General features: G+C 45.0%; 1 protein-coding gene and 1 pseudogene across 1 annotated transcript in view; one reads left to right on the top strand and one right to left on the bottom strand.

Moving 5' to 3' along the window:
• The first annotated feature begins 2,026 nt into the window (after positions 1 to 2,026).
• CENPU (centromere protein U) overlaps positions 2,027 to 24,783 on the top strand; it is a 36,977-nt gene continuing 14,220 nt past the window's right edge. Inside the window, exons 1-6 of the mRNA XM_077848703.1 lie at positions 2,027 to 2,127; positions 5,802 to 5,850; positions 8,689 to 8,806; positions 12,484 to 12,589; positions 19,373 to 19,433; positions 19,950 to 20,186. Coding sequence (XP_077704829.1) covers positions 2,087 to 2,127; positions 5,802 to 5,850; positions 8,689 to 8,806; positions 12,484 to 12,589; positions 19,373 to 19,433; positions 19,950 to 20,186 — 612 coding nt within the window. The 5' untranslated portion in view covers positions 2,027 to 2,086. The remainder of the gene's footprint in view (positions 2,128 to 5,801; positions 5,851 to 8,688; positions 8,807 to 12,483; positions 12,590 to 19,372; positions 19,434 to 19,949; positions 20,187 to 24,783) is intronic.
• LOC144284320 (dynein regulatory complex protein 8 pseudogene) lies at positions 22,168 to 23,177 on the bottom strand (annotated as a pseudogene).

Raw genomic sequence — 24,783 nt, 5'->3', positions numbered from 1 at the left:
ATAAAATCTTTTAAAAAATTGACATTATCAGATAGAGCTGAAAATGTCTTTATTCTATAAAGCGATAATATTACTACTGAGTCTACCCTTAGAGAAACTTAGGCATATGTCATGGGAGGCACTAGAATGTTGAGCACTGGTTGTGAGTAACAGGGAAAAAACACTGAAAACAACTGATGTAGCCATACACAGGGGAACGTAGAAATAAAATGTGATATATTCACTGAAAGCATTCATTCCAAAGACAGTGAAAAAGAATGAACTACAGCTACATGCATTGATGTAGATAAATCTAAAAATCACAGCTTTGATTAAGAGCACTTGCAGAATACATACCAGATATCATTTATGTAAAGTTTAGAACCATACAGTAATTAGTACATTATTTAGGAAATTATCAAAGTAGATCGATTTTCTGGGAAAAGGGCTGTAAGTCTTGTGGGTTCGACACAAGTCAAAAAAGTGGTTTATTGCTGGGGGAATGATAATGATTTATTTTCTAATCCAGTGGTGAGTACATGGGTGTTCCTTTTTTTTTTTTTTTTTTTTTTAAAGAGAGAGTTGGAGGGAGAGGCAGAGGGAGAGAGAGAGAGAATCTTAAGCACAGGACACCTTGGTGGCTCAGTGGTTGGGAGTGTGCCTTTGGCCCAGGTTGTGATCCCAGGATGGAGTCCCACATGGGGCTCCCTGCATGGAGCCTGCTTCCCCCTCTGCCTGTATCTCTGCCTCTCTCTCTGTCTCTCGTGAGAGAGACAATAAATAAATAAAATCTTAAAAAAAAATCTTCAGCAGACTCCATGTCCAGTGCGGAGCTGTTCCAAGGCTCAATCTCCAGACCCTGCAATCATGAGCTGAGCCTGAAATCACCAGGCAGAGGCTTCACAGACCCAGCCACCCAGGCACCCCATGGGGGTTTCCTTTTATTCTTGCATTATATGTATTATATTCCTTTGTATGCATGAAATAGGTCATAACTTTTTATTGTGTTAAAATACACACAACATGAAATTTGGCATTTTGACCACCGTCAACTCCACTTTAGCAGCACTACTTAAGTATGTTCACGTGAGGCAGCCGCCCACCACGACCCATCTGCAGAACCCTTGCATCATCCCCAACTGTGCTTTTGCCATCACATCCATCCAAGAAATCAGTGCCAATCTCAACGTCATGCATGAAGTTTTTGCTCTGCTTTTTTTCTAAGGGTTGTATCGTTTTCAAGTTTGGGTCTTTGATCCATTTTTAGTTCATTTTTGTTTATGGTGTGGTAAGGGCTCAACATTTATTCTCTTAAAGATTTATTTATTTTTAAAGATTTATTTATTTATTCATGACAAACACAGAGAGAGGCAGAAGCATGATCAGCGCAGGGAGCAGGATGCAGATGCCGGGACCACGGGCCTGAGCCAAAGGCAGATGCTCAGCCACTGAGCCACGCAGGCGTCCCATGGGCCCAACATTCCTTTGCAGAATAATACATTTTTAAACCCAAAGAAAAGAATACAATATTAGCTCCGGAAGGGGCCCTCCGCATCTACAACGAGGAAACTGGATCAGAGGTGAAAGCACGCCCCGCCCAGACCAAGCCAGGCTAGTGCAGGGCCGCGGCGGAGCCACACCGCGCCCTGCGGCCAACGCCTCGCTCCACTGCGCGGGAGCCTTAGCGCCTGCGCGGTACGATCGTCCCCGAAGGCGGCCCCGCCCCTCTTCTCAGCTGCGGCCCCGCCCCCTCCCCGCCCCATGGGCGGGGCCACGCGCCTCCGGAGCCTCGGAAACCAGCGCGGCCCGCAAGGGTGGGAGGAAAAGCCCGGCAAATGCAGACGGCTCAGGGACCAAACATCAGCGGCTGTTTGTGAGGTGCGGACTCCAGCTTCCCTGTATTCCAGGCCGGGTTTTCCCTCGCGCTCCGGGGCGGGGAGGAGCCCCGCGCCCGCTCTAGCTCCCAGGTCCGGGGAGGGGCGTGGAGCGCGGGGGTGGGGGGCGGGCCCTCGGCGAGCGTGCGCGGCCCTGATTGGCTGCTCGGAGCGGCGCGGGGTTTGGCGGGGAGTTTGAGTGGCCGGTTGCGCGCGGGAAGCGGTGGCCGCGGATGGCGTCGTCGTGGCGGGTGCGGACCCCCGAGCGGGGCAGGTAAGCCCCGCGGCCCCCGTGGGGGACGCGCACGGGGACAGGCTCTATCTCCGTCCTGTCCTGCAGGGTCGGTGCCGCTCGGGGCTGTTCGCGCTGCGCAGCGAGGCTCCCTGGCCCGGCCACCGTGCAGCTCGCCCGCGGCCTCGGTCCGTAAAATGGAAATAATCCGAGCGCGTAGGGTTGCGGCGGGGCGCGGAGGAGTGAGGGCCCAAAACTGCCTGGAGCGGGGGAAAGAAGGTTAGCTAAGGTGAGCTTTACGTGCGTGGGCGTGGCCTAAAGCCGGCTCAAAATATTTTGTAACAAAATACCCAGCGGGAGCTCCTTTGGTACCTGCTGCTTGCCAGACGGTACATTTTAGCAAAGTTGCACTCGGGCTGCTAGTCAGTGGTCTTATTTTCAAAACCCTGCTGTTTGGGTAACGTGGACCTTAAAGCGGAACCAAACCTCCAGCTGGGGGACCTGGCCGCCGCTTGTTATTTTTTAAAAGGGGCGCTCCAGGATGGGCCAAGCAGTTGGGTTTTCTGTTAATCACAAAGGGCATGCATTGAGTGCTCGCTTCGGCAGCGCATATACTAAAATATTTAAATATAGGCTGCCAGACTGCTCCCTCAAACTTCATTTTTTTTAAAAATAATTTATTTATTTATGATAGTCACACAGAGAGAGAGAGAGGCAGAGACACAGGCAGAGGGAGAAGCAGGCTCCATGCACCGGGAGCCCGACGTGGGACTCGATCCGGGGTCCCCAGGATCGCGCCCTGGGCCAAAGGCAGGCGCCAAACCGCTGCGCCACCCAGGGACCCCCCAAATTTCATTTTTAATGGGTTCATTGACACCTGTCGGCTGGCTGTGTCTAGAGCGTAGCCTAACGCCCTGTGGGCTCCTGGCTGAAAGGGGGCTTGGCTTGCTGTGGTTGGTGCACAAGGTCACGCAGACATGCAGGAGTTCCTCCTGGGCCCTGGGAAGACTGGAGAAGGGGGCATTTGTAAGTGAGCCAACTGGGGAAGGTGAGGCAGGCAGAGCGCAGGGGAGAGGCTGGAGCAGGGCAGAGCAGCCAGGTAGAATAAACTGAGACTAGGCTCCTGTGGCTGGTGGGGAAGAAGGGAAGATCTCCCAAGGAGGGGAGGAGAATCGGGAAGGAATGCGGGAGCCCGGAACATCACCTGCCTCGAGTTAAGCTTATTCTGGTAGGCCAGGTAGTGTTTGTTTCTCTCCCCCTACTGCCGCTCTCCTGTTTCTCTCCCCCTCTCAACATCTATATGCGGGTGCATATACAGATCACATTCCTGCCTTGGAGACTCCTGAAATCTGTTCATCCACCCCCCGCCACCCCCCCCCCCAAAAAAAAACCACACTGGTGCACTTACACCAAAAATCTTACACATGGTATCACAGAGGTTTCCAAAGATGGAAACCTCACCTTGCTCCTCTTCAATATAAGGTAAGGAGGAAACCTGACCTTTTCTTAAGCACAGAGGAGGCAGGAGGCAGTGGAGAGGAGGATAAGAAGTTTTGCAATCTGGTTTCTAGTCCTGTTACTTGGCTGTGTGACCATCGATCGGTCACTTTTTGGAACTTTTTGGAACCCTAGAATCATAAAATGTCATAAAATGAATACCTGTTCTGACTTCTTTGGAGCTGAGAATCCAATAAAGCGAAGTTTTGTTTTTAAGATTTTACTTATTTACGAGAGAGAGAGGCGCAGAGGGAGAAGCAGTCTCCATGCAGGGAGCCTGACGTGGGACTTGATCCCGGGACTCTAGGATCATATCCTGGGCCAAGGGCAGGCACTAAACCACTGAGCCACCCAGGGATCCCTAAAGCTGTGGTTCTTAAGGTGTGGTTCGCTTGCAGTTGTTACAATGCAAAGTCTCAGGCAGCCCAGGTTTAGCGCTACCTTCAGCCCAGGGCCTGATCCTAGAGACCTGGGATCGAGTCCCACGTCGGACTTCCTGCATGGAGCCTGCTTCTCCCTCTGCCTGTGTCTCTGCCTCTTTCTCTCTCTCTGTCTCTCATGAATAAATAAATAAAATCTTTGGGGAAAAAAAGAATGCAAAGTCTTGGACCCTCTCCCTGGTTTACTGAATCAGAAACTCTGGGGGGCTGGGGCCACGCACTGTTTGAAGCCCTCCAGGTGATTCCGATGCCTGAAATTTCAGAACCACTGCTCTAAGGAGTTCAGCTTTTTTTTTTTTTTTTAAGATTTATTTATTTATTCATAAGAGACATACAGAGGCAGACACACAGGCAGAGGGAGAAGCAGGCTCCCTGCAGGGACTCAGTCCCGGGACCTCGAGATCACACCCTGAGCCAAAGGCAGAAGCTCAACCACTGAGCCACCAAGGCGTCCCAGGAATTCAGCGTTTTTGTTTGTGATTCACAGTAATGACATTTTACATCACTGTTCATAAGTTTATACTACACATGTATAGTACAATGACCAGTGCAATCTTCTATTCTTTTGTATTTCCTTTTTGAAAACGCAGGAAAAAAAATTTTTTAAGGATATTATGGGGCAATGGATGAAATTTGGATGCGGACTGTAGATTATATAATCCCATCAGTGTTAATTTTCTTAATTTGGAAATTGTACCGTGACTATGCAATATAATGTTCTGTTTCTTAGAGTCACACTGAATTATTTAGGGGTAAAGGTGCACTTCGTCTCTAGTTTACACGTACACATAGAAAGCATAGGAGACAAAATGTAAATAATTGGTGAATCTGGGCAAAGGAATGCAGGATGTTCTTACGCTTGTACTTTCTCTGTAGGTTTCAAATTCTATCAAATAAAAACGTTACTCAAATATGATGCAGACATACTAAGCTGATTTTGCCATTCACAAGTGGGTGCTTGTGTGACGTGTAAAGTCAGGGCAGGGGGAGGAGCAGAGGCAGAGGGAGAAGCAGACTCCCTGCAGAGCAGGAAGCCCAATGCGGGGGGGCTCGTTCCTGGGATCCTGGGCTCATGACCTGAGCCAAAGGGCCAAAGGCAGACGCTTAACCGACTGAGCCACCCAGGTGCCCCTTAGTCACTGTTTTCACATCTTGTTTACTTTAAGCTCGAAGATACATGACTTTATCGTTTTATCCTAATGCCCAGTGGAGGGGCATGAGGGGGTGGAAAGAGGGAAGCTCTGGATTTGAACTGATGCGCATTTTAATGCAGGTTTCTCCTCCTTGGCCCTATGCTACTTTGGCCAAATATACGTCTGCAACACGGGACTCACGCCTACCTGGTAGGACTGTTAGAGCTAAGTGAGAAAACGTACTTGCGAGAGCCAGGTGCCGACGGAACAGGTGCAGGTGCTTCATAAATGCCAGCGTGCCTCCCTTTCGCTCAGTTCTGCAGCAACTGTCAGTCATTGCTGTTGACTTGTCCACAGGGGCAAGGACACCAGCAGGATTAAGAGTATCTGCGTCCCTGAAGGAGAGAGATGTGTGATTTTGTACACTGCTGATGTGATCTAACCTGTAAAAACTATCCTGTGAGACACAGGTGCTGTTTTCTAAAAGGACTTTGCCAGAAGCTGACTTTCACTGGGTGTGTGCTATTCATGCAACGATCGAGGAATATGATTTGGGGAAAAAATGCTTAGAAAGGGTTGCCAAGTTATGGTGTTTCCCCAGTTATTTTAAATATTTCCCCTTGTGTGTGTTTTTGTTCTTTAATAGTGTGAGATCTTCAGAGAACACTGTAAGAAGAACACATGCCACAAAAGATGTAAGTTATCTTTGTATTTTAATGTGATTATCTCATAATCGATGATACAAAATATAACATACCTTTCCTGGGAAGCTTCGAATCTTGTAGATTTCGCTTGGGAAACTCAGTGTTTTATTGTGATGAAAAGCATATTCCTTTTCCTTCCACCTTTGACCACTGTTAACATTTTAAATCTTTTTTTTTCTGGGCCTAGGTTTTTTTTTTTTTTTCCTCTTTTCATTTGGATAGTTGATGTCTTTTTTTTTTTTTTTTTTTTTTTTTAGTCGATGTCTTATAAAAGTGTACAACTCTGTTTTGCTCTTTTCACTTAACCACTTCTCCATTTGTTTTTAATAGTTTTATGAGTTCGTGCTATTCATTTAGTCCATATTATAGTTTCTCTTTAGGGTCTTAAACGGATTTTTTTGTGTTTTTCTTTTTTTTTTTTTTAAGAATTTTATTTATTTATCCATGAGAGAGAAAGAAAGAGGCAGAGACACAGGCAGAGGGAGAAACAGGCTCCATGCAGGGAGCCTGATGTGGGACTCGATCCGGGGTCCCCAGGATCACATCCTGGGCTGAAGGCAGCGCTCAATCGCTGAGCCACCTGGGCTGCCCTAAATAAATGTATGCTAAGGGACGCCTGGGTGGCTCAGCGGTTGAGCATCTGCCTTCGGCTCAGGGCGTGATCCTGGGGTCCTGGGATCGAGTCCCACGTTGGGCTCCTCACAGGGAGCCTGCTTCTCCCTCTGCCTGCGTCTCTGCCTTTCTCTCTCTCTGTCTCTCGTGAATAAATAAATAAAATCTAAAAAAAAAAAAATATGTTAAGGGCAGGTACATTTCTTCAGCCGTCTGTGTAGCTCATTTCAAATTATTTTCCAGTAGCTTGTCCACTTGGCAGTGGAAACCCACGTTAATGATGTCTGAGAGTGGCCACTTTCAGGGTGCAGGGGGTCGGGGGTTTTGTCTGCCCCCGCCCTGCCCTCCTGCCTTACGTACTCTCTCTGCACCTGCTGCCCTAACCCCTGCCCCTGCCTTCAGAGGGTGGCTCTCGTCCTGTGGGAGGCCTGGGACCCCCCCTGCAGGGTTGGGTTCGGCTCTGGGCTCCCACCCCAGCCGTAGCTTGCTTGTTCTGTGGGTGGGTGTCTCTCAGCAGTCTGCCCTGGGTGGCTAAAATCCTGCGTACCTGGCATGGGTTTCTCTAGTTCTTCGGCCCTGCTCCCAGCCTGCTCTGGCCGAAGTCCCGAGTTCCCGGGGTGGACTGCTTAGCTTTCCCGATCTCTCGGAGGCCCGTTTGCCTCAGGGAGGATGGAGGGTCGGTCAGCTACTCTTCTCTGGCATTCCACTCAGGTTTATTCCGCCTCCTTTATGTCTTCCAGAATTTCCTTGTATTTTCTTACCTGTCAATGGCACCCTTCCACATTTTCCAGAGTTATGATGGACATTTTTCTCATTTTGTGGAGGTTTTGCTCTATTCATGGGTATTTGAGGTAGCAAACTTCATGGGGCTTGTTATTGTATTAAATCATAAACCCTTGTCTCTCCTTTGGTTGAGAGAGTTTTTACCTCTGTGTATCCTTATGAACTTCCAGGTAGATGGACATATTTCTGGGGAGAGGGCCCAGAGCGTTCCGAGATCAGGAGTCAGCAAACTATGGTCCATGGACCAAATCTAACCTGCCCCGTGTTTGTACAACCCTGTGAGCGAAGAATGATCTTCACAATTTTATTTTTATTTTCTTTTTAAAGATTTTATTTATTCATGAGAGACAGAGGCAGAGACACAGGCCGAGGGAGAAGCAGGCTCCGTGCAGGGAGCCCGATGCGGGACTCGGTCCCAGGACCCCAGGATCATGCCCTGGGCCGAAGGCAGAGCCTCAACTGCTGAGCCACCCAGGTGTCCCGATTTTCACATTTTTAAATGGTTGAAGTAAAATAAGAATATCTCATGATCAGGGAAAAGGATTCAAATTTCCGTACTCATAAAGTTTTATTGCAATACAGCTGTGTTTATTCTTTCTGCCTTGTCACCATCTGCTGTCAGACCGTTGAGTAGTTGGAACAGACGAAAAGCCTAGGACATTTACTCTCTGGCCCCTTAGCATAAAGGTTGCCAGTTCCTCCCTTCATTTGTCAAAGGGGGTCTGTGTCCCTCTGACCGTCCCCCCAGAAGTTGTTAAGGATCACTTCTTTAGGCAGCAGTGACACGGGAGTGCTCGGCTCTTGTCTCACAGAGTCGAAGACTGAATCTCGCCGACAGCAGAGCCAAGTAATTGAGGTTTATTAAGCAGAGTTACAGAGAACGAGCTCAAAAGTGAGAGGGGTCCCTCAAAAATGAGAGGGGTCCCGCCAGGGTTGGGATTTAGGGCTTTAATGGTTGTTTTTTATAGGAAACTGCCCAGGGAACTTGGTAAATGTCTTGTAGGTGTAGGTGGATTTGTGAATATCATGTCTATATTTAAAACAAACCTGGTGGACTTGTAACAAACAAGATGTTTTTTGGTAAATATGAGCACAAAGTGTTCCTTGTCCCGGGTTAATATTTTCTCAACATTTCTCTGTATCTGGGGCTTCTGTGATTACTTAGTAGCCATTCAGGAGGGATACTCCCTAACCTTTGGGAGCTAGGGAGCCAGGTGTTTTTTTTTTTTTTCTTTCTGATTTTATGGTCTTATCTCTGTTTTCTTAAGATGGGTAGGAGCCTGACTCTGGGGCCTTTCCCTTATCTTTCCCTGCCTAGCCCCATCCGCCCCTCTCTTGTTCCTACATCAGGATTATCCTTGCTAACTAAATCAGCTTCGTAATGTTCTTTTTTGCTATAGCCAATTCAATGACTTTGACTTTATTTGCCTTTAGAAAACTGGCCCAAAACAGAAACCCACTGATGTGTTTGATTTTCCGGATAATTCTGGTGTCTTCAGCATCAACAGGCTGGGTGAAAACGAGAAGGATGACGAACCTTATGACGTCTTTGGTTAGTATTTTAAATCCTCATCCTAAAAGCTTTTGGCCCGTTACTAATAAAAATACGGGAATATCTCCACATATAAAAATCTGTTGTCTGCATGTGACTGTAGTGTTCCGGGTAGTACTTGGTAATTTGGCTTAATTTTTCCCACTTATAGTTACATTGGAACTAAGAACTCTTATTAACACGTATCAAGGTAGAACTCTTCTAGTAGCTTTTGTCCACAAGCCAGTCCTGTTGGACACCTGTTCTGGTGCTCTGTTAACAAGAAGGATATGAACTCTATTTCTCACTGCATACCACCAATAGAGTCCTTCAGTAAGGGGCTTTAATTTAGGGAGAAGAAGAGGGGCATTTTTCCCTTTTTTTTAATACACTGAGGCAGAGGTTGCTTCAGGAGAGCGCAGGGAGAGCTTCACTTGGGTTCCTTGGAGTGTAAGGAAAACAGGGCTGCGACCCGGTTGAACAGGTGTATGTGAGTTGTCCAAATGGGACCACTTCTGTCCGTGTCACTGGCCACTCCAGAGACCAAAAATGAACAGAAGGTGCCAGGTGCCCCCACATTTAGATCAGCAGTGATCAGATATTTTTGTTGGAATAAGTTTTAAGGGCAATTTTGAACACCTGTACCCTCTCACACATTTTTAATTAAGGGTCTAATATTTTCTAATCCAATCTTCTGTTAATAAAAATATTTTATAAGATGAAAAGTAATCATTACCAGAATACATCTTTTGTTATGGCTTGATTAAATGTTTTAATTACTTAAGGGAAATTTAAATGTAAAAGATTGAATTCAAAAGAAACCATGTAACTTTTTACTTTTATATCTTATTATTATTTTTTTTTTAGAGAGGGAGAAGTGGGGGAGAGGGAGAGAGAATCTTCAGCAGGCTCCACACCCAGCATGGGGCTTGATCTTACAACCCTGAGATCATGACCTGAGCTGAAATCATGAGTCAGATGCCTAACCGACTGAGCCACCTGGGCACCCCCACATAATTTTCTCAATTGGGATGTAGTTCAATTATCAAAAATTTCCCTATATTCAAGTATACAATTCAATAGTACTGTCATGTGGTCACAGAATTGTACAGCCATCACCATTGCGTATTCCAGAAACTTCTAGTCACCTCAGCAAGGAATTCTGTATCCATTAACAATCACTCCCTACCCCTCCTCCCCTCCAGCCTCTGGCAACCATACACCTACTTCCTGACTCTGGGTGTGCCTGTTGTATAAATGGAGTCATACACTCTTCATTTGTGACTCACTTCTTTCATTCAGCATAGTGTTTTCAAGGTCTGTCTGTATTGTAGTGAGTGTCAGTACGTCATTCCTAAAAATGTTCTATTTATTTATTTAAAAGATTTTATTTATTTACTCATGAGAGACACAGGCAGAGGGAGAAGCAAGCTCCCTGAGGGGAGCCTGATGTGGCACTCGATCCCAAGACTCTGGGATCGCACCCTGAGCCACCCAGGCACCCCTCCTGAAAATGTTTTAGCTCAATAATCTGTTGTTGAATATACCTCATTTTGTTCTCCATTCATCAGTTGATGTCTACTTGGGTTGTTTCCACTTTGGGGCCAGTGTGAGTGAACCACCCCCCACCCAGCAATGCATGAGGTTCCTGATTCCTCGCAGCTTGGTCAGCTCTTGTAATCACCTGACTTTTTGATTCTGGCCATGAGTGTGAAGTGGATTCGCAATTGTGTTTGTGTGATAACATATACATAATCATAAAATTAACCATTTTGACCATTTTTAAAAGTATAGTTCTGTGGTATCAGTACATTCACGCTATCATGCAGCTGCCCTCACCACCCACATCCACAACCTTCCCATTTCCCCCCAACTGAGAGTCTTTGCCCGTTAGACAATAGCTCTTTGTTCTTCACACTCCACAGCTCGACTTTTTCTAGAACCTTAACTACTCTAGTGAGATACTTATATGAGAGGATCCCTCCAGTATTTTTCTAGTCGTGTCTTTTTTTTATCACTTAGCAGTATGTCTCTAAAGTCTATCCTTGTTGTAGCAAGTGTCTGAATTTACTTTTGAAAAGTGAATAATATTCCATCCTCTGTGTATATCTGTTTATGTGTCAATGGACACTGCTTCTACCTTTTGATGATGGTGAGTAATGCTGCCGTAAACACGGACACACCAACATCTGAGTCCCTGCTTTCACTTCTTCGGGGTCCATATACAGAAGTAGAGTTGTTGGGTCATATGTGCACTTTTTTGAGGCCTTGCCATGCCATTTCCCACAGAGGCTGCAACATTTGTGTGACGTTTCCATTAGCAATACACATGGGTTCCAGTTTTCCCACATCCTCACTTCGTTTTCCTGTTTTTGTTGTTGTTGTTTTTTTTTTTTTTTTTTTGATGATAGCCAGCCCAATGAATGTGAAATGGTACTTCATTGTGGTTTTGAATTGTATTTCCCCAGTGGCTAATGATGTCGAACATCCTTTTGTGTGCTTATGGGCCATTTATGTATCTTTTAGGAGCTATCTATTCAGATCATGTATCTATTTTTAAATTGGATTATATATCTTATTAAAATTGGGTTCTCGGGATGCCTGGGTAGCTCAGCGGTTGAGTGTCTGCTTTTGGCTCAGGGTATGTGATCCCAGGTCCAAGGACCAAGTCTCACTTTGGGTGCCCTGAGAGGAGCCTGCTGCTCTCTGTCTCTCATGAATGAATAGATCAAATCTTAAATAAAATTGGGTTCTCTCTTTATATGAGAGTCTGGTTTGGATGACTGGTTACACATGGAGGTTCAGGATTGGTTTCTTTCTCTTTTATTCTTTGTTGTTTGCAGTAGTAAATAAATTCCTTTGCCTAGTTGAGGGCACCGCAGAGCCATTAGCTTAAAAATCAGGCATTGATAGGTTCATTGCTTAAGCAGCTGTTATTTGCACACATGTGTTTTAAATCTACACGCCATGCTAAAATTTGAGCCTGAACAAATGGGAGCTTGGCCCCAGGAACAGCAGTTTCCTGGCTGCCCCCTCCCTCCCCTAAGCTCTCCCAGCATGCGGGCAGCTGGCCCTGGCCCTGGGGTGCTGAGGTCCCTTTTGACCTGAGCAGGTACAAGAGTGTTCTTTATCCTGAGTCCTGTCTGTGTCTTTCCCAGCAGTGGTCTCTTAAGTAGAGCCGTGATGCTCCATCAGGTGGGGACAGAGAATGTCAGCCTCCCTATTTAGATTTCTTTTAGCTCATTAAAAAAATTTCCATATAGTACATAAGTACAGTAATACAGGTCATAACTGTTAAATGTTCACGTATTTACTAGTGAAACGGTATAAATTTCTCATTGCGAGCTCAAAAACATTTGGGAGGTAAGTAGCCTCTGTAATCGTTAGAAATTAAAACCGAGGGGATCCCTGGGTGGGCTTGGCGGTTTAGTGTCTGCCTTTGGCCCAGGGCGCGATCCTGGAGTCTCAGGATCGAATCCCACGTCGGGCTCCCTTCGTGGAGCCTGCTTCTCCCTCATCCTATGTCTCTGCCTCTCTCTCTCTCTTTCTGTGTCTATCATGAGTAAATAAAACATTAAACAAAAAAGAAAGTAATTAAAACTGAGATTGCCATTGAAAAGGAACAAATGTAAATACTGCCCAAGCTGCCAGCTTTTAAAGTTGTACTTAAAAAAAAAAAAAAAAAAAATCTTTCGTAGATCCTCCTTTACACAGCACTGCTATCTACGCTGATGAAGAAGAATTCTCCAGACACTGCGGGTCATCCAGCCCTTTGAATCCTCAAGGAAAAGAAGCAAAGAAAAGGTATGGTTATATTTTAAGCTGTCACTTATTGGTGGCCAGTTGGATTTCTGAGAAGCTTTTTAAATATAAGCTTATAAAACTAAAGCTTTTTAAAGATCTTTGGAGCCAACTTAGGTTTTTTTCCTCCAGAGAACTGTACAGAAAAACTTGTTTTCAAAAATTAACATTATGTATAATAACTATTTATAGGTATGAGTTTCTAGGGAAAAAACAGTCCTGAGGATGTAATTACAGCAGGATGACTGTAGTTTGTACTGTGTTGTGTGTTGAAAGTTGCTAAGAGAGTAGATCTTAACAGTTCTCGTCACAAGAAAAACAAATTTTGTAGCTCCGTCTGGTGATGTTAAAGATTTCTTGTGGAGATCATTTGGAGTATATACAGGTAGCAGAGCATTATGTTGTACACTTGAGACTAACATGTCAATTATATCTCAATTATAAAAGTCCAATTTAGTCTAAAAAGCCCTGTAGTAATTTTAATTGACAACTGATTATTCTCGGAAACATGCCTGTGAAGGTGGTTTAGCTTTGAGTTAGGGAAGGAGGGAGAAGCTTTTGTTTTTTAAGTTTTTATGTTAATTGCAGTCACCGGGTTCGGGTTCTCTTCACAAGTGCACTACGTAATCCCACCACCTACTTCGTCCTGGCACTGCCCTCCTCTCTGGTGACCGTCAGTTTGTTCTGTGTATTTGGGAGTGTTTCTTGGTTTGCCTCTTGCTCTTTTTTTTTTTCTTTGCTCCTTTGTTTTGTTTCTTAAATTCCAAATATGAACAGAATCCTATGGTATTTGTCTTTCTCTAACTGACTTCACTTAGCATAATACTCTCTAGCTCCATCCATGTCATTGCAAATGGCAAGTTTCCATTCCTTTCGATGGCTAACATTCTGTTGTGTTTGTGTGTGTGTGTGTGTATATATATTTATATATATACACATATATTTATTTATGTACACACATGAAATGTTTACATGTATACACTTAAATATATATGCACTTGAAATGTCTATTCGAGTCTTCTCCCCATTTTTTAATTGGATCATTTGGCTTTTGGGTGTTGAGTTTTATAAGTTCTTTTTTTTTTAATTTAAGAAATAAATGTTTTTTAAAGGTTTTATTTGTTAACACGAGCAAGGGGAGAGGGAGAGGGAAAAGCCAGCTCCCCGCTGAGCAGGGAGTTTGATGTGGGGCTTGATCCCAGGACCCTGGGATCATGACCCAAGCCGAAGGCAGACAATTAACCAACTGAACCACCCAGGCACCCCTCATAAGTTCTTTATATGTTTTAGATATTAACCCTTTATCATATATATCATTTGCAAATATCTTCTCCCATTCCAAAGGTTGACTTTTAATTTTGTTGATTTGTTTCCTTTGCTGTGCAGAAGCTTTTCATCTTGATAAAGTCCCAATAGTTTATTTTTGCTTTTGTTTCCCTTGCCACAGGAGATGTACCTAGTAAGAAGTTGCTATGGCCACTGTTAAAGAAGTTACTCCCTGTGTTGTTCTTTAGAATTTTGATGGCTTCAGGTCTCACATTTAGGTCTTTCATCCATTTTGAATTCATTTTGGTGTATGGTGTTAGAAAATGGTCCAGTTTCATTCTTTTGCATGTTAGCTGTCCGGTTTTTCCAACACCATTTGTTGAGGAGACTAACCTTTTCCCATTGGATATTCTTTCCTGGTTTGTCAAAAATTAATTGATCATATAATTATAGGTTTATTTCTGGGTTTTCTGTTCTGTTCTGTGGAGCTGTGTGTTCGTTTTTGTGCCAGTACCATACTGTTTAGATGACTGCAGCTTTGTTCTAGAACTTGAAGCCCGGAATTGTGATGTTTCTAGCTTTGCTTTCCTTTTTCGAGATTGCTTTGACTATTCAAGGTCTTTGGGGTTCGTACAAATTTTAAGATTGCTTTTTCTAGTTCTGTGAAAACTGCTCTTGGTATTTTAATTGGGGCTGCATTAAATATGTAGATTGCTCTGGGTAGTGTAGACATTTTAACAATATGTGTTCTTCCAATCAATGAGCTTGGAATGCTTTTCCATTCATCTTCAATTTCTTTCATCAGTGTTTTATAGTTTTTAGAGCACAGGTCTTCCACTTCTTTGGTTAGGTTTATTCCTCGGTATCTTATTATTTTTGGTGCAACTGTAAACGGAATTGATTCCTTAATTTCTCTTTCTGCTGCTTCATTCTTGGTATATAGAAATGCAACAGATTGCTGTACCTTGACTTTGTATCCTGTGGCTTTATTGAATTTATCAGTTCTAGCAGTTTTTTGGTGGAGTCTTTAAGGTTTTCTAAATATAGTATCATGTCATCTGCAAATGGTGAAAGCTTTACTTCTTCCTTACCAATTTGGATTTCTTTGTTTCTTCTTGTCTGATTGCTGTGGCTCGGACTTCCAGTACTGTGTTAAATGAAAGCTGTGAGAATGGACATCCTTTTCTTGTTTCTGATTTTAGGGCAGAAGCTCTCAGTGTTTCCCCATTAAGGACCATGTTAGCTGTGAGTTTTTCATATATGGCCTTTGTTATGTTGAGCTATATTCCCTCTAAACCCAGTTTGTTGAGGGTTTTTATCATGACTGGATGTTTTTTTTTTTTTTTTTTAGTTTTTTTTTTCAACTTTCACTTATTTATGATAGAGAGAGAGAGAGGCAGAGACACAGGCAGAGGGATAAGCAGGCTCCATGCACCGGGATGCCCGATGTGGGATTCGATCCTGGGTCTCCAGGATCGCGCCCTGGGCCAAAGGCAGGCGCCAAACCGCTGCGCCACCCAGGGATCCCTGACTGGATGTTGTACTTTGTCAAATGCTTTTTCTGCATCTATTGAAATGATCACGTGGTTCTTTTCCTTTCTCTTATTGACATGAGGTATCACCTTGATTGATTTGCAGATACTGAATCACCCTTGGAACCCAGGCATGCATCCCACTTGATTGTGGTGAATGATTTTTTTTTTTTTAATGTGCTATTGGATTCAGTTTGCAGTACTTTGTTGAGGATTTTCATCAGTAATATCGGCCTGTAGTTTTCTTTTTTTGTAGTGTCTTTATCTGGCTCTGGTATTATATTAGGGTCGTGCTGGCCTCAAAGAATGAATTTGAAAGTTTTCCTTCCATTTCTGTTTTTTTGGAATAGTTTAAAAAGAACACGATTCTATGAATTTGCCTATTTTAGATACTTCATTTGCCTAGAACACCACTTGGCACCTGGTAGGTGTTCAATGAATGTTTCAATTCATTCTTGCAGTGTAAGTGTAGTGCCATGGTTAAGGTGACTGGCCCACAACCTAGTGTGTGTTGTGCTGGTTCATATCCTTGCTATGCCACTTCTAAAGTATTTGACCTTGGGCAAGACCTTTCACTTCCAAATTCCTTCATCTGGAAAGTGAAATAATAATATAGTCTGTATTATATGATTCTTTTAAGATAAATTGATCTTAAGTTCTTAAAACTAAAACTGGTTTGGCACACAGTAACCTTTCAAATGGTAGCTTTCTAGTATTTGTATTTTTCAGCATTTGTTGAGCACCAACTACATACCAGGCACTGTGTTAGGCTTTGGATGGATGTACAATAATAACTGAGAATGGACATAATCCTTTTCCTCCTGAAGCTTATGGAGCTGTAGATATTAATGAAGAATCCTTGATGAACCTCGTGGGAAAGGGTGTGACACTGTGATGGGAATTAGGTTGGTGGAATGAAGTGAGGAACGAACATTCTGTGCAGATGAATGGCAGGCAGAGGGGAACTGCGATGGGAGGGACAGAGGGAGTCTGTGGGACTGGAAGGAGTCTGTGGGATGACTCAGTAAATAGACTGAAGAGGGGAGCACACTGCAAGGTGGTTATCCTTTGTCATGATTGGTAGAGACTGCTAGCTGCCTGCCCCAGGGTGTTCCCCTTCTTAGTGATAGGGTGTTCAGTTTTAGCTGAGCCCGTGGCTGTCTCAGAATGAAGAAAGCACCTCCTGGTTTCTCCTGCAGCTAAAGTGTCTTTACATCATGGCCAAAGAAGCATCTGCAGCTTCTCTAAGTGTCTTCATCGGGAAGATTCTTTGCTCCTTCCTTCTTCCTTATGGTGGGAATGGGGTGTGACAGTGGAAGCTTGAGCAGCCAGTGTGGACCATGAGGCGGTGTCCTGAGAAAGTGGAGCAGTAAAATGGATGCAATCTGGGTCCCTGGTCGTGGTGGGATTGTGCAGATTTCCATGAATTATCTCTCAAGTTTTATCAAGAGGGAAATAAAGTGTCTTGTTTAAACCATTTGGGAGGTGTGTCTTCTGCTATCTGTAGCCACACCTAACCCCATCTTTTATACCTGGTAAGGAGTTTTGTCATTAAGCTCCACAGTTAGAGAATTTTAAGCAAGAGTGGTGTGGCCTGGTCTGCATTTAAAAACTATCCCTCTGACTGCTGTGTGGAAAATGGATTTGAGAGAGGCAGGGGTGGGCTGGAGAAGACCAGTTTGGAGGCTGTTTCAGTAGCCTAGGGCCGGGAGGACGAGGGTGATTGTGACTGAGAGGGAAAAGCAAAGGAGTTTAAGAAATAGGACGTTAATCAGTGGGCGTAGTGATGGGGGTTGGCTCCAGGAGGCTGGGGAGGAGCTGCGGTCTGTATGCGAGGGTCAGTGATCCTGCCTCGGACCAAGCTGGGGTTGCTAGAAGACTGAGTAACCCTGGTCATCGTGAGGCGATGGCAAGCATGGTGCAGAGATGTCAGAGTCCAGGGTCATGTACTTGGGTCAGGAGCCCCAAGGGAGAGGCCTGAGCTGGAGTGCAGGCTGAAGTTTGGCTCTCGGTGGTAGGGCGCCGGGGGCACTGGGAGAGCTCGCGGGGAGGCTGCAGCCTGGGAACAGCAAGGCCCGGACAGGGGCAGGGGCACCGCTTGCAGACCCACCTGTGCGGGAGGAGGTAGGAGCTTGCAAAGGAGAGGAGAAAGGGAGCTCGGGGTGCAGGGAGGAAGCTAGGCCCGTGTGCAGCAGAGGGAGTGCGTGTGCCTGTGCGCTGGGGGGTGGGCAGGAGGGTCCGATGCTAGTGAGGGAAGGGCGGGGTGTGCATCGTATTTAACCACGTGGACGTTCTTGGCCATCTTGGGTTTGAGGGCGTGAGAAGCCCAAATAAGAGACATTATTTGGGTAAGCTCGGGTCTGTATGTGGGTGTAGAGGCTGCACTGGGGAGAGACGATCCCAGGACTCAGGGAGGCTCCAGCATCTAGGCCCCAGCTCCTCCCCAGGGACCTCTGGGTCTTTGCTCTTCGCCTCTCAGCCTCTTGACATGCCCGGTCCTGCAGCTCTCCTCGCCCCCCGCCCCCGGTACTGCTCTCCTGGCCTTACCCAGATGGCACTGCCCCCCCCCCGAGGCTGGTGGTCTTGCCCAGCCTTTCTTTGGGGCCCGTATCCTGCAGACTGGCCTTAGGCCCCCAGATGCCCAGGGGCAGCCTGGATTCGGCAAAACCAAGCTGCATCCTTTTCTGTCTCACCCGGTGTCAGCAAGCTCCTGTGGTGTCCTTAGCTTAGGGGTCCTGCTGTCACCTGGGAGGCGTTCCTGGTCTGTTCTCAGTCCAGTCTGATTTGTCGGCCTTTGGTGACCCAGAGAGTCCACGTTTTTCTCTCCATACCCCTGCCATGGCCCAGGCCCTGCTCCTCCCACCAGGATTGCTGCAGCAGCACCCACCTGCTGGCCCTTGTCTCCCGGATGGCTCTCTCCCACTGGCCCATGCACCCCCCCGCCCCCCAGGCCGATCTTCCCAAACTGCTGGTCTGCTCTCTGTACTATGCCTGCCACCTTCCACCGGCTCCCCGTGATCTGGGTGCGTGGTGGAGAAAGCCTGTGCCAGTCCCCATAAGTACACTGAGGCAGAATTAGAATGGAAGAGGCTTATTAGTAGATATTTCCATGAAAGTTGAAGGTGCAAGAGTCGGGACAGGGCAGAGATGGCCTCAGAGTGTGGTGGGGCCGACCCACGGGCAGCTGCGCAGCAGAGTGCGCTGGGTCCTGGAGCCCTGGGTGGGCAGCAATGGCCAGGCCCTGTCCACTCTTCAGCCTTCCTACTAGACACTGAACCTAAAGGAAGGTGCCTCATTCTTTTTTTTTTAAGATTTTATTGATTGATTGATGAGAGAGACAGAGAGAGAGAGGCAGAGACACAGGCAGAGGGAGAAGCAGGCTCCATGCAGGGAGCCTGATGCAGGACTCGATCCCGGGACTTCAGGATCACGCTCTGGGCTGAAGGCAGCCGCTAAACCGCTGAGCCACCCAGGAATCCCCGGTGACTCATTTTTTAAAGTAATTTTATTCACTGTACTTTGCATTTTGAAGTTGCTGTTAGGTGAGTGTTGAATTGAATGAAAAAATGAGCTCTCATTGGAAGGTTTTTTTGTTTTTTCCTTTTCGAAGGAAAAAGAAAGTCTTCCCTTTTATATCTCCTAATGATGGGCCTAGTGTCTGGAGATGAGCGTTTAGTTGAAATGATGGCCTGTGTGTACCTGTGTACCTGGGCCTGGTAACTCGGGGAGGGCGCAGTTCCGGGCGTGACCACAAGGGGGTGCAGGAATGGGACGCCTGCTTGCCCCCCCAAGAATAACCTGGTGCCGCCTGGGCCCAGGAAGGTGGGACATGACCCCTAAACCTGGGAAGGAGGCAGGCCCGCCCTGGACCAGTGAGAAATCTCCTCATTAAATCGAGCTTGTCTTAATAGTGGATGAGCAACTTCTACGAGACCCGTGAAAGCAATGAAATAAGAGCAAGACCCTGATGGTTTGTTCTTTGGTCCAGGTCCCACACTTACGAAGTGGAAGAAGGTGAAAACGTGTCTATAGAAGTGAGTGCAAAAAAGGTATGTAGGAGTGTTCTCTCTCCTATCGTGCAACATATTTCTTTTCCTATTTCAAATGGATGCAAGTAGAGAAAATGTGCTGTAACCATATTTTACATTGAGAAAGAATATGACATTTTAGAAGATAGTTTTATCATATAAAGGGAAATATATATTCATATCTTAAGTCCTTAAATCTCTCTGTCGAGAGATTTTTATAGTGTTCGTGTCGTCTGTTTAGACCGATTTTATAGCGTTCGTGTCATCTGTTTAGACCATGATCGACAAAGGCAGAGCGGGCTGAGGGGAGCGTTTATCTGGAACTCTTTTTGTTGTTGTTGTTGTGTTTAACATCTGGAGCTCTTGGGTCTGCGTTACCCCGCACCCCGCTCATCTCGTTGCCCCCTTCCTATTACGTTCAAGCTGGAAGGTGGGAAACAAGAAATTCACACTCTGCTAGGCTCTCCACTATCACAGTAGAGGTGGTAACAAGCACTTGCATTTTCCGACCCAATCATGCTGCTAACCTTGCCACAGCCAAGAAGAAAAGCCAAGCCCATTAGCGATGAATCTGAAAGCACCGAAGAAGCTGTCATAAGAAGGAAAGTTAAACCAGCAGAGAAAATAAGGACCCGACAACAGGAACCTGTTCCAGATGCACCGTGTAGGCCTTCAGAGCTTCCAGAGGAACCAGCCGAGTCGGTCACTCCTGAAAACATAGGACCCCTGAGCGCCAAGTCCATTGTTGAAAAAGGGACAGATCCGAGTCAGTTGGTAAGAGAGGGTCTGCTGTCCCCTGGGAGGAAATCACCTGCGATTCCATCACCTGGAAAGAGCCACCCTGTCCTTGGCCTAGGCTCCTCAGCGCCTCACCTGCACTTTGCTCACCCCCAGTGGGGCCAGGCCGGGTGCTCATGTTCTAGGCCACCATCTGAATGGGAGCTTGCCACTCACTCATGAGTGTGCGTAGTGTAGTTCATCTCTTGCTCGTGAGCGGTTGCAATTCAGAAAACTTTTAAGTGCTTAAGTTAAGTGCTTAAGTGAAAACTTTTAACTTTTCATGAATTTCTTTCTAGCTAAATCTTAGTATAAACTCTTGATCATTAGGGAAAAGAATAGCTAAGATAAGATTGTTCTGGGTCATAAGTGCTCTGCTTTAAATTCTTGGCATTTATGATCTTTTGGTCAAGCTCTTAATATGTCATTTTATTCATTTAGTTTAATGCTTTGAATAGTTCGTTCTCATGTTCGAAGAAAACTTTAAGTTTAATGTGTTCCTGCTACATCATGTTCCACTTTCCATCTTCCTCACGCAGTGAATACACACACAGGTGACTTTCTAACTAGGCTCTTACGTGTTCTCCCAGAGTTTCCTTCTGCCCATGTCAACAAATGTGGACTCTTCTTTCTACTCAGAAGCAGGTTATCCACATTTTACCTTTTCTTTGTCTTGGTGGACAGCCCACGTGAACTTGAATTTGCAGCTCTTGAGGTCTCCTGGGAATGTCCTCTCAGGTCCAGTTGACTGACAACATGTTCAGATACTATGTCTCCCTTTGGTCTTTTTATGCTGGGGGAATAGTCTACTTGATCACAAAGCAAGAGTGTTTAGATTTTTGGGTTTTTTAAAATTTTATTTATATTAGAGCACGAGCAGCAGGAGGGAAGGGTAGAGAGAGAGGAGCAGGAGAAGCTGCCAGCCACCCCGCTGAGCAGGGAGCCTGACGTGGGCTTCGATCGCAGGACCCGGGGATCATGACCTGAGCCGGAGGCAGGTCCTTAACCAACTGTGCCACCTCAGTGCCCCGGGTGGTTTTTAATATCCCAACTTTGTGAATTCTCTTTAGTTTGAGTTTTGCATCATGAATTTTATAGCTTTGTTCTTTTTTTTTTTTTTTTCTTAATTTTAGACTTAAGAGTTGCAAAAATAGTTGAGGAAGTTCCCACATGTTCTTTATCCACCTTCATCTAATTCCTACTTTTTACATTACCAAAGCACAGTGATTAAAACCAGGAAATTAGGGGCGCCTGGGTGGCTCAGTCGGTTAAGTGTCTGCCTTGAGCTCAGGTCCTGACCCTCCGGGGCCGGGGCTCGAGCCCCTTGTTGGGCTCCTTTCGCAGTGGGGAGTCTGCTGCTCCCTCTGCCCCTTGTCCTGCTCGTTCTCTCTCTATCTCTCTCTTAAATGAAATCTTAAACTATTAAAAAAAAAACCCAGGAAATTAACTTTGGTAGAATACTATTACCTAAAGTACAAAAGCTGTGTTTTTAATTGCATATTTATTTAAAGTTACATGATCTTGATGAATGGCTTCTATTGCTATGAAATGTTCCCTTGTAATTTCTTATAATACTTTGTCTTGAAATACCTGGCGTCAGATGTTAATATAACCACAGCAGCTTCCTTACGCTTCCTTGCCATGGCACATCTCTTTTCATCCTTTTTCTTACGACCTGTTTCTGTAGATTTTTTCCCCCCAGCTTTGAGATACAACAGATATGTAACATTGTTGTAAGTTTTAGGCATTGATTTGATACAGTTCCATATTGCAAAATAATTATCACAGGAGCATTAATTAATATCCCTATCACTTCACATAATTACCACTTCTCTTTTGCAGTGAGAACATTAAAGATCACTCTCTTGGCAGCTTTCAAGTATGTAATACGGTGCTGTTAACTCTAATCGCTCTGCTGGACGTTCCATTCCCGGAGGTTACTCATCATAACTGAATCTTTGGACCAACACCTCTGCATTTCCCTGCCCCCTTAGCCCCTGGAAACCACCATTTACTGTCTGAGTTCAGCCTTTTTAGATTCCACGTGTAAGTGGGATCGTACTTTGTCTTTTTCTGTCTGGCTTACTTGACATAATGCCTTCAAGTCTCATCCATGTTGCTCATGTGTTGTTTTCTGATTTTGTTAAATTGTCTTTCTATGACAAACTCCTTTCACATCGAGTTTCCTTAAAACAGCTATTTTGAATTCTTTTTTTTTTTAATGCTAAAATGTTTTAAAGAATCGGCTTTAAAATAACTAGTCGCTTGTCATTCTATAAGGCTAGACGTACAAAATAAATTTATGTTCATCTTTAAAAAACAAAGTATCTTGAAATAGTTGTCACCAGGTATTAATTAGCATATGTAGGAATTATAAGATGTAAAACTAACGAAGCCAGGCTATCTCTACAGTCATCCTTCCAATGAGAAATTAAGTCTTCAGGGCACCTAGCCATCGTCTACCAGCATCATGGTTACGTAGTCCTTGTAACGAATGGAATTCGATTCTGGGTCAATTGCATCGGACAACATTTCTTCCATTTCTTCCTGAGAAAAAGGCTCACCTTCTTCAGTCATATACTTGACGAATTCTTCCTTAGTTAGAAATCCACGTTTGGATGGATCTAACACCTCTGCAGTCAGGTCATGCAGCTCTCCTTTGCTAGCGACCTGATAATTGTTCCGATCTCTCTCACATCCACTGCATTATTCGCCTCAGGGTCAAACACTTTAAAAGCGTCTTTGATTTTTTTGTGAAATTCTGTTACAACTAACTCTGTGCCTTCCCTTTCTTTATCGTCTGCCATCTTGTTGCGGAGCCTATTTTGAATTCTTTATCGGGTAAATTGCAGGTCTCCGTGGCTTTGGGTTTGATTATTATTGTGGTGACCTTTGGGGTGTCAAGTTTTCCTTGATTTCTTTTTTTTCATGTTCCTTGAAGTTTTGTGATCCTGTCTTCAACACTCGAAGTAGCTGTCACCTTCTCTAGTCTTCACAAACCGCCTTTGAGACTTCTCGGATCTCTCAGCTCCTGTAGACACTTTTATCTGCGGATGGATGCCAAATTGTTCTTGCTGAGGAGGGTACACAAAGGATGTGTTTTTCATCCATGATGCTCTTGCTTTTTGTCTTTAAAGTCTGTCTCTTGTAGGGTAGCTTATAGTTATCCTCGGTCTCTGCATTGTAATTGGAATGTTTCGTTCACTGACTTTTGAGGTAATTATTGATGTGATTAGGGTTAAGGCTGCCATATTGCTCTTTGTTTTTTGTTCATCTCTTTTGCCCCTCTCTTGCCTCTCCACAAGCCCATTGACTTTTGATGTAATTTTAAGTATAATTAGCTTGAAGTCAGGGCATTGCTCAGTCGTTAAGTGTCTGCCTTTGGCTCAGGTTGTGATCCTGGGGTCCTAGGATGGAGTCCAGCATTGGGCTCCCTGCTCAGTGGGGGGTTTGCTTCTCCCTCTTCCTCTGTGTCTCCCCCCGCTTGTACTCTCTCTTACTCTGACAAATGATAAATAAAATCTTTAAAAAAAATTAGGTTCAAGTCTACAGTCCTCTATATTGTTTTCCACCTGCCCTTCGTACTTTCCCCTTCTGTTGCTAATTTTGGATTAACTGAATATATTTTGGTGTTCTGTTTTCTTTTCTTTACTGGCTTCTTAGCTATGCCTCTTAGTTTTTTAAGGGTGGTTGCTCCTGGGTTAAAAATATGCACCTCAGTTGGCAAAGTCTACTCAGTCAGTATGTTACCATCTCATACATGCTACTTCCTGATAGTTAACTGCTTCCCACTGCATAAATCTAATTACTTAACCATATATTCTGTTTATCTGTCCATCACCCTCTGTGCTACTTTTGTCACATGTTTTACTTCTACATACATTGTAAACCTAACCGTACAAGGTTGTCATTTTTCCTTGAATTTATGAGAAAAGGGGCACCTGGGTGCCTCAGTTGGTTAAGCATCTGCCTTCAGCTCAGGTCATGATTCCAGGGTCCTGGGATCGAGCCCCACATCGGACTTCTTGCTCAGTGGGGAGGCTGGCTGCTGCTTCTCCTCCCTGCTCATGCTCTCACTTGCGATCTCTCTCTCCCTCTCAAATAAATAAAATCTTTGAAAAAATTTTTAAGAAAAATATAGTTCTTGTTACCCACTCTTTTTTTTTTTTTTTTTTTTAAGATTTTGTTTATTTATTCATGACAGTCCCACAGAGAGAGGCAGGGACACAGGCAGAGGGAGAATCAGGCTCCCTGCAGGGAGCCCAGTGCAGTACTGGATCCCAGAGCCCCAGGATCACGACCTGAGCTGAAGGCAGACGCTCAACCACTGAGCCACCCAGGCACCCTACCCACTCAATTTTTTAAAAATGTATTCTCTTTAAGTAGGCTCCACGCCCAACATGGGGCCTGAGATCAAGAGTCTCATGCTTTGCCAAGTGAGCCAGCCAGGTGCCCCCCCTTTTAATTTGATTTTTCTTTTCCCGTTGTCTTTTCTCCTTCCTAAAGATCTGAATTTCCTGCTGATACCTTTTTTCTTCAGCCCAAAGACTATCCTGTAGTATCTTTTAATGCAGGTCTGCTGGCAACAAATTCT

This window comes from Canis aureus, chromosome 15 (assembly GCF_053574225.1).
Source record: "Canis aureus isolate CA01 chromosome 15, VMU_Caureus_v.1.0, whole genome shotgun sequence".
Taxonomy (NCBI): Eukaryota; Metazoa; Chordata; class Mammalia; order Carnivora; family Canidae; genus Canis; species Canis aureus.
The sequence above is the reverse complement of the archived record's forward strand: the minus strand, read 5'-3'. Positions and strand labels throughout refer to the sequence as shown.